Source organism: Lupinus angustifolius, chromosome LG05 (genome assembly GCF_001865875.1).
Source record: "Lupinus angustifolius cultivar Tanjil chromosome LG05, LupAngTanjil_v1.0, whole genome shotgun sequence".
Taxonomy (NCBI): domain Eukaryota; kingdom Viridiplantae; phylum Streptophyta; class Magnoliopsida; order Fabales; family Fabaceae; genus Lupinus; species Lupinus angustifolius.
In genome coordinates this window covers 11668649-11678750 of record NC_032013.1, presented here as the reverse complement: position 1 = coordinate 11678750, position 10102 = coordinate 11668649, and the positions used below count along the sequence as shown (strand labels likewise).

At 31.0% G+C, this 10102-nt stretch overlaps 2 protein-coding genes across 4 annotated transcripts; one reads left to right on the top strand and one right to left on the bottom strand.

Moving 5' to 3' along the window:
* LOC109347810 lies at positions 2597 to 4580 on the top strand. Its single transcript, XM_019587883.1, has 6 exons — positions 2597 to 2693; positions 2776 to 2908; positions 3001 to 3104; positions 3239 to 3383; positions 3482 to 3619; positions 3698 to 4580. Exons 1-6 carry the CDS (start codon positions 2626 to 2628, stop codon positions 4205 to 4207), a joined length of 1098 nt encoding a protein of 365 aa, XP_019443428.1. The 5' UTR covers positions 2597 to 2625; the 3' UTR covers positions 4208 to 4580.
* LOC109347808 lies at positions 5205 to 9166 on the bottom strand. 3 transcript variants are annotated; one of them, XM_019587881.1, is made up of 3 exons: positions 9106 to 9166; positions 7786 to 7857; positions 5205 to 6763 (listed from the first exon to the last, which is right to left on the bottom strand). In XM_019587881.1, exons 2-3 carry the CDS (start codon positions 7786 to 7788, stop codon positions 5531 to 5533), a joined length of 1236 nt encoding a protein of 411 aa, XP_019443426.1. In that variant the 5' UTR covers positions 7789 to 7857; positions 9106 to 9166; the 3' UTR covers positions 5205 to 5530. The 3 variants fall into 3 exon arrangements, with proteins under 3 accessions (XP_019443426.1, XP_019443427.1, XP_019443425.1); XM_019587882.1 differs by lacking the exon at positions 7786 to 7857 and having other exon boundaries at positions 9106 to 9133; XM_019587880.1 differs by lacking the exon at positions 9106 to 9166 and having other exon boundaries at positions 7786 to 7913.

Sequence of the window (10102 nt, the reverse complement as noted above, 5' to 3'; positions counted from 1 at the left end):
TTAATGAAGATGCCATTGCTTGTGGCTTCCCCTAATTTGCAGCTTCAAGTAGACCATTAATATTGCTTGTGACATCTTTTTATTAGACATACCTTTTTTATTCCCTTCCTAGAGACACCATTCAATCAAAGTTCAACTAGGCCAATAACTAAAATACTATTTTAGTAAGAAAATTGATATTATCCTACAAAGCCTTCTACACCTATCAACAATGCATTGGTCTAAGGGTATAAGGTTTTAACTGGATCCCCAATATTAAGGATTCAATTCCTTAGAGCGATACTTGTTGGGACGGACGGTCACAAACCCAAAAAAGATTAGTTCGTTACTAAAAAAGGTGAGAATATACCATTGGTAGTACAAAAAAACCTCACACACCTTAAAAAAAAATAACATGTATAAAAAATACTTAACACATTTATTCCTCTAATGTTAGTAATTAACTTTTGTATTATATTTATAAGGTAAAACATGTTTAAGGGGTATAGAGGTAATTGAACATGCGTAATTTTTATATATCGACTTTACCCTTACTACTATGTAAATACAAAATATGTATAAAGGACATTCAGGTAATTGAATATGAGTAATTTCATTTAATTCCATTTATATACTTAAATAGTGGTAATTGAAAGACAATATGATATATTCAAATTTATAATATATACAATGAAAATAGTTTTGCAATTATTGGATGCAAAAAAATGGTTCAAGAGGTTGTATACAATTACTTTAGGTTACTTTTTTAAGTGGAGAGCATATTAGGTTCTTTGAAACACTCAAAAACTAAACAACGTACCTTCTTTATTTCATATTCTTCATATCCGAAGATTATCCCATGTTCACCTCTGATCCAATTTTTCAGATAAGGAAGATCACACTTTTGAATAAGTGTCAAAATACAATCAAATCAAATATTAAAGACTTATTCTTTCTTAGAATATACTTCTTTTTTAATAATTTATATCATATGTAGACTCTACACTCAATCCTAAACTATATAGCCAAAATTATAATATCATGTATAATTAAATATTCAAACAAAATTATAATATCATGTATACTCATTACCAAAAAAAATGAATTGAAAATAAGAATATTTACTTTGCCAATCCATCAATGCCCTAAAAATTAAATATTCAATACTAGAAAATAAGAATGCAGGTTGGCAAATATGAAATGTTTGTTTACGCGAAGTGTTTATCATCATTAAATGTATGTCGACACGCTAGTTAGTCATAAACTATAACCATAATTTTACGTTATGATTGTGGTTTAGACCTAACTAATGAGAATTATATACCAAATGATTGTCAAAGTTGGAAGCACTAACCATGATATATAACAAATATTTCATTCTTTGATTATAATTTATTTTAATTCTGCCCAAAATTAAGTATTAACTATGGCCACCTTTAATTTGGATGGTTTAAAACACAAAACTTTAGAATAATTCCATGGAATTGTGCTTCTTTAGTCTTATCAAATAGAACATAATTGATGCATGTTGTAAATAATTAAAGAGGAAGCTGTCTAATACTGTAGGGGAAGATTATGAATCATATATGTCAATTTGTTACACTGTAAAATGTGGACATGAAGGGGTAAAAACAGATTATGTAGAAAGACATTTTGAGAAAAAGTTGAAGTATATACAATTTATTATCCATATATTGGGATGTTGTTGTCTATGTTAATCCACTAATTCAGACAAAGAGAGAAACCATTCATTAACCAATGTCTTGTTGGTCTCACACATTATATTGGACTTTGGTTGTCTTTTTTTAGTTATGTTGGAACTTTCATCATTAACCAACTAAATCCTAAATGCATGGATATTTATATAAAGTCTTATTGCGGCTGTAACATCACATGACTGGATTGAGTATCAACCATATAATGCTAGTTGGACATTAAATTCTGATCACTTTTTTTATAACTATTTTTTTATAATGTAAGGTTCATTGTAGAAATTAAAGCTGTCTAAAAATTGTCACAATATTTTTTCTTCACAAAATATTTTCTATACAAACTTGCTCTATACTCTTATATATATGCATTGAACAATACTCTCTCTCTATATGTTCCATAATTTGCATTTTCCTTCTATATAATCAAAGAATTACTTGAGTGTTGAGTCTTTTTTGTTGTATCTTTCTTTCTTGGGTTTTCATGTTTTACCTATTTGTCCAAATAGCTTCTCCTTAGTTCCATTTCTTTTCTTTGAGGTCTCCTTAATACTTATTCTTGCCTTAATTTTATGTTCATTCTCAAACATTTACATCTATATTTAACCACAACATAGCCTCAAATATACAAATACATCAAAATAAACAAATATTTGAGAAATGAAGTGAACTTTCTCGAGAATGACTCGAGCTATCTGTACTTGTTTGATTTAATTCAAACTAGATTTTGGATTTGGTGTACCTCTTTTATACCTCAAAATTCTTTATCTTTTGCAAATTGGTATATGGATCCAAAACTTTGTATAATGCTAAGTTATGCAAAGTTGTCAAAATGATCCTTTTTATAACGGGTGGACATCCCCTTATACTCATTTTAGTATAATTTTCCTTTATAAAAAAATACAAATAGAAACCCCGTTTTTCCTTTTCTACCAATATGTCCTCTTCAAATTCTTGGACACAAATATTTCAGTGGTTAATGAAGCCAAAATTCTATACAAAATGGTAAAAACAACACTAACTTTTTCTGTTTGTTTGGAATATGTTGTTTTTTTTTCCTTCCTAATTTTTATTTTGGAAAACACAGCATATCCTATGTGAAGTTTATAAATATGAGGCTAGAGATAATCCAAAAGAAGAGGAAAGCAGTTCAGAAGTTTATGAAGAGTGACATTGCTGAACTTCTTAAGAATGGCCATGACTATAATGCATATACAAAGGTAAAAAAAATCATTTAATATTTCAACATTCTTGATGGGTCTTACATCAATGAATTTAGAACATCGTTATTAAGTCTTTGCACTTGATGCAGGTTGCAGAGCTTCTATTCGAGCAAAAATTGTTATCCTGCTATGAACTTATTGCAAAGTTTGTTGAATGCATATCAGATCATGTTGAAGAGCTGAGTAAAAATGGGTATGCTTCTTCAAATAGTGGAATAAAGACTCGATTGTTCAGATAGTGGAATAAAGACTCGATTGTTGATTGTTGTTGTATTTGTAACGCATTTACGGGATTTATAATGACAATATTCTAACCTTCTTAAACAGGGATTGTCCTGATGAATGCAAAGAAGCTATACCATCATTGATATATGCTGCAGCAAGATTTGCTGATTTGCCAGAATTGCGTGACTTCAGAACTTTGTTTACTGAGAAATTTGGGAATTCACTTGAACCTTATATAAATAAAGAGGTAAACCAATTATAACACACCTTATAGCACATACTTATTCATAATTTTCATGTGAATGTAAACTTTGTATCTAAAATTGAATAATTTATTTTCCTTAGTTTGTTGAGAAGTTGAGCAGAGATCCTCCAACAAGAGAAATGAAGATTAAATTATTGTATGATATAGCACAAGAGTTCTCTATAGAGTGGGATGATAAGGCTTTGGAGAAAACACTTTATGCACAATCTCTACATGGAGTAATAGTAAGCCTTCAAATTTACTAGTTTGAATTGATTATGATACAACTACCAATGAAATAATACTATTGTCTTCAGGAGAGGCCTAAGGTTGATAAACACAGAGATGAAAGTGATTACAATAAGTCTAAAGGAAAAGAAAGAAACACTACCTCTCAAGGAAAGAAGGATTTCAATGGTGAAACATGGATTCAACAAAGCAGTAGTGAAGATGAAGCAAGTACAGATATGTCATCAATGGATGGCACAAAATCTAGTTCAATTTCATTGGGAAGCACTTCTGATGATGAAGTACAAATTAAGAGCCCATCTTCCTATTGGCTTATTCCACCACCTTACCGAAAACAAAATACAATAGATAGAGGTAAAAACAATTTAATGAAATGCAACAGAAAGGGTAAAAGATCATATGTGAGAGGTACATCTCTTCCTACTGAACCCACAAATGCAGTAGAAACATCAACATGGCATGCAAGAAAAATGTCCTTAGATCAAGAGTTCAAGGTTGGTAGAGGGCGTGTGCATCCTAATCTACCGGAGGATTATGATGACTTGGCAGCTCGTGTTGCCGCTCTCAGAGGGAGATAAAGCATAGTTACATAGTTCCATCATTTAACAAACGTAACACGTACCAGGTACCATGCTCCGGAACTGGTACTTCAAAGAATGCAACTAAGGATAAAAGAATGCACCTTCACAATTCACAATCATTTATGTTAAGCTTGAAACTTAGTCATTTAGTTATGACTTATGATTCTTATTTAGTTTCAGCTTCTATAGCCATGACAAATAGTTTTATTGGTTTATGTCCATCTATAGCTATACAACTCAAGGTTAGGCTAGGATTTTAATCACATTCCTTTATAAACATGCATGATATTAGAATCTAACCATTTGTGCTAGTTTCATATTCCTTTATTTATATGTGTAATTATGCAATGTAAAACTCATGTTATTTCTCGTATTCACCCGCTATTTCATTTGTGCTAGTCCATATTTTCCATGCATTGCCCAAAAAATTAGAATCTAAGCATTACACAATTAGTAAATAGCTTTAAAGATGTCACAGTTACAAAAAGGTGAACTTATAGAAATGAAAAATATATAACAGCAAATCACTTACAGATATAGCAGCATAGCTCTTGCTCTTAAGGTATTGAATCGTCTATAGCATCTTGAAACAACTTCTCTGCGTCATTAAGAGCCTAAACAAACTTTGGTTAGCTGAAAATTAATGTAGTCAACATAGCAGTAAAAAGTCTTATTATTTCAAAAAGTAAGGCATACCAATTTTATAGACAATCTGAAACAAAGAACATAATTATTAGCACCTTAAAAGAATCATCTAATGTTTGGTATAAAAGTACCACGAAAAAAATTAGTATATAAAAGTGCAGGACTTGAGTGTATATGATGTGCATGAAAGGCAATTCTACACTACAATGTCTAGTGTTGTGTGCTCTCTCCATCTTTTAGCTATCCTCTCAAAGTTTAATATCAGATATTTAACTAAGTGGACATCAAAGAAATCATGGTTACATAAAATGGATAAATATGAAATTGAAAATATATTTTACTCAAAGCAGAAGAAAAGGGAAGATGATCATATTAAAAATGGTGGACTAGTGCATGCAAGGGATGCAACATCTGAAGTTTCAATAGCCTTATCTATGCAGCAAGGCTCACGCGATCATCATATATACACTTTATTTTATCTACATCAAATATATTGTATATGATTTTCGCGACTTAATTCTCAGTCTAAACTGATGAACAAACAAATTTGATTCCCTTGGACAAATTGAAGCTGTGAATAAATCACTTGAAAGTTGTAGTTCATCCCAAAATTTGAGTTGTCATTGACAACACGAGAACTATAAGATTGAACTGTATTTTAGAAACAATCTCGAATCAAAGGCAAATGCCATGCATGAAGTACATGTTTCCTCTGTACTTAAGCACCCTATCTTCTGCTCCAACACACCACATATGGCCTTGCAGGTCTAAATCTCCTTTCATTTCAGCAGCTTCCCATACATGCTTGAAAAGACCAAGCGCTCGGTCCAACTGCTTCACACCACGACCAACCATCATTTCATTATTTGAAGTCAAGATCTTTCCCATAAACAAGTGAAACTTGTTATCACGTCCATTTCCTTGAATCCCTCCACACACATCAACTTCGATATCTGCAACTTTTCCATAGAGATAATATAACAATAGAGTAAATAAGCAACGAGACGAATGACCCAAGTTTTTGGAAAGCCTCTTGTGCACCAGGCTTTCTTGACGCCTAGCTTCCTTGTATCCAACACTGTTGTCAAGTAAAACATCTCTGATATGAAAAAGTCCCTCTTTCATGACCTCAACCTTATCGACATGCAACTTTAATCTTGCTTCGCTTTTAAAACATTTAATCAAATCATTGAACATGTCAAGAAGCTCTTCCCATTTTGGAGAATTAGAAGAACAGACATTTTTAAAATGTGAAAGTTTGATCCATGATGCAGAGTCGGGATCGGAAACAATGACGCTTTCAGTCAGAAACTTCAAACAGCTATGAATAATTTGTTGACCCATTGGCACAACTTTGTTTAACCCCGGAGATTCCAAATCAACTCTCAGACTATTCAGAATTTCTTCAAGTGCACCAATCCATATATGGTGTTGGGTTACCTGCGGGTTCAATTTAAAACGAACTATTTTCCTCTGTTGTGCAGAAACATTGAGAAAGTTGCTTATTTTGGTCAAGGAATCAACCACCATAGGATATCTTTCACTTGCTTCACCGAAAGGAGTAAATGAATGGTGTAGACTATCATGTCTCATTTTTTTTTGAACAAATGGTGAAGCAATAAACACCCGGACAAGAGACTTGAACATAGACATGTCATGCTGAGTTTGATCATCAAAAACAACTGAATTACTGTTTATATCAACAAGTCTCCCATTGATTGCATCCACATTTGCTAGCAATTCAGTCAATTTTGTTAACTTTGAAAATTCATTCCGATACCACTGTGAGTCAAAAACATCTTGTGAAGAGTGATAAGGCATTGAATTAAGGTAAAGACATGCATGCTTCGTGGTCCTAAAATTGTTTTGATAACGAAGCAGTTTCCGAAGTCTACAAGTCATTACAACCTGGTACAATGCCTAAGTCATCAGTTTGTGAATACGCTGTAAGTTCAACTAATTGATGTGAGCAGCAGTAACAAATATTAAATGTTAGTTTCCCGAAAACTTAAAAACAAACTAACAACAACCCAAGATAACTTAAAGGTAATTGTTTTCTTTCAGGTATTCTATTACACATATTGAAATCAGTTACAGCTATAATTTAACTACAGGCATTATAATTTTATAATACAAAACAAATACAATACACAAAATAAGAGGATAAACTACAGAGACACTTGATATTCAGATATCGGAAAATGGAATTTCGAAGCAATTGCTTCACAGTCTCCAACCTGAACCAAATTCAGAAATGGAACTAGGTATGTAATCAACTCAAACATATTTGTTTCAGCTGTGAGTACTCGTCCACAAAAAATGTGGGCTAACGGCTAACAAACGGGATGACTTCTTCTATCTCGAAAAGTGTGTCACTCCATGTATCACTAGTTGTGGTTGATCATAAAAATATTTAATTATTAGATTTTTAACTTAATAATACATTTTTTCAACCAATCAGAAGTGGTTAACACATGGAGTGACACACTTTTTGGGACAAAAGATGTGCTCCCCTAGCAAACTTATACTTAAACCCTAATACACTAGATCTCCTAAACCCTATGTCGGCCTCGGACCCTGAAAGCTGAACCCTGAACCTCGACCCCAACCGTCGGGGGTTGGGTTCCCCATACAAATCTTGAAGTACACAGTCACATCTATCCCTTATCCTTCGTAAATGATACTTCAATTTCCTAGTTCAAAAAAACTTGAATTCATATAGGAATGAAGAATTTCCGTTCCTTCAGTATTGTTTTGAATCAAATTATTATAAATAAAATTAATGGGAAACTTTGAACGATTCAAAAATGAAGCGAAAGAAGAAAAAACCCAAAAATTTGAAGCTTGAATTGATTTTTAAAATTAATAAGACAAAAAGAATGGGAGAACATGTTTATAACTTGAAAAAGAGAAGGAGATAGGTTACTTACCATCGATTTAATCTTCGAAGTTATCAGGTTTGGAAATTGAATTCCTTTCTCTGCCTCAAAATTACTCTCATGCTGCAATTAAGAATAAGAACTTAAGAACTTAACTATTAGTATTTAGAAATTCATTATAGAATAAAAGTAATATTATTGGAAGTTTAACTTAAACATTACATGGTACAAATAGAAAAGTACTAAGAATGATAATGGGATAGATTCGGGTCGGGTTTGTATTTATCCAACCATGAACCTGAACATGACGGAAACGCACCCAAAACATGTATTTTTATATATTTAGGTTCTCTATATATATCAAATTTCTATATATAAGTTATATATATAATTATGTCTAATTTTGTAATTTTACATATATTAATCAGGTTTGGGGCGAGTTCGATGTACAATATCAAATATACTAAACTCGAATATGAAAGTTGTATTGGGATAAAATTAGAACTTAGTGATATTGGGTTTTTTCCGTTAAATTTTATTTATGTTCAGACGAGCCTACGAGTTCGGTTTTTATTATCATCCAAAAAATTCTCATTCATAAAATATAGTACTATGATTAGGAAAGAATTGGCAATATTCAATTTAACAAAAGTGCTAAAATCCAAGTTAAAAGAGGAAAGCCCTAACTAAAGTTCAAATCAAAAGAGACAACCATTGGCACAAATTAAGAGTCAAGAACACCTCACTAACAACTTTAAACAATTTGGACAAGGATCAAATTATAAGCACATTTTTGTCAGAGTTCAGAAATTGTGGGCACATTTTTGTCAAAGTTCAGAAATTGTTTAAGAGCACAAGCAGGCAAAAGAAAACAATGCCCAAGAGTTTATAAATTATAAGCATTTGTAACACCTCAGTTATGTCATGCGACATCCCGACCCATTATTCACATAAGTCACTACCATTAAGCGTCCATCTTATTCAAGTTAGCATTAAACGATTAATTCCAAAATAAGTCCAAACTCAATGACTTAACTCTGAAATTAAAGTGGTTGATATAAATCCAAAGATGAAAAATCGAAGTGAATTTCAAGGGCTCAAATCACACTTAGTTTTTCCCTTTAATAATATTGTTGTTTCATGGACTAAAATCTTAACATGTAGTTATTTTGATACACTTAAAGAGAACTACTAGTTAAAATCATAATAAGAGTTGCAGTTATTTTAATACATTTAGAGTCAATTTGCGATTTGAGGTTTAGTTCATACATCTATTTTCTTTCATTCCCCTTTAAAACTCAACTCGGAAACAAATTCTTAAAAATAACAATTTGATGATAAAAACAGAGTATTAAGAAGATTAAGGTTTACCTGAAGCTAAGTGTGACAACGGTGACGACTTTGATGACGAACTCAAATAACAACAACAGTATGCTTCGAACTCAGGTTGTTGAGAAATGGTTTTTTTTTCTTCTTTTCTCTTACTAATTAGAAATCAGCTTAGGAAAAGATTAAACCATTTTTTTAACAGTACACCAAATGAGTCGAGGGTTGGGCTTTTTTTGTTAAATGCAATTAGCAGTGTACCCGTGCACTTACACGGGTCGCTTATTTGTTTATGCATAATGCAAATATAATATACATATATTTTATAATATCAATAAATCATGTTTGAAACATTATATTTCTCATTCATATAAGTACAATATTAACATTGATTTTTGAGTGTATATGTAGAATATTAACAATTATAAATGTGTTTGTATAAGCATTTATTTGTTGAAAGTGTGATTATAGAAAACATTTGATTCTTAAATAACTGAATAAATAAAATTCAAATTATATTGGATAATATCTCACCTCTATATTCTCTATATAAAATTATAAATATAAGGAGTTATTTTTTCATCATATTTTTTGTGATTACGTTTATAAGTATCATATAAAGTCATAAGGATTTTTTAGCATATCTCTTAAATGCTTATGTTTTATTTTAGATTAATGTTCATTGTGTATAAATATTTGAATATATTTTTAGCATTCAAATATTGTATAATTAAATGTTATTTATTTGATTATGTTTTAGCTAATAATCATTGTATGAAAATAACTCATAAATTAAAAACATACTAACTTAGGATATGACATATATTTTTTCTGATAAATTTAATCAAAATATAAAAAGAGTTCTAATAATTGATTTGTTATATTACTAATTAAAATACATATATTTTTCATGAATATATATATCATTGTTATCTTTTAATTAAATAATATAATGATAGTAATTAAATACATGTGACTCGTGCATTCGCATGGCTAAAAACACACATGTTACCCGTACATTCGCATTACTAAGAAAACACAT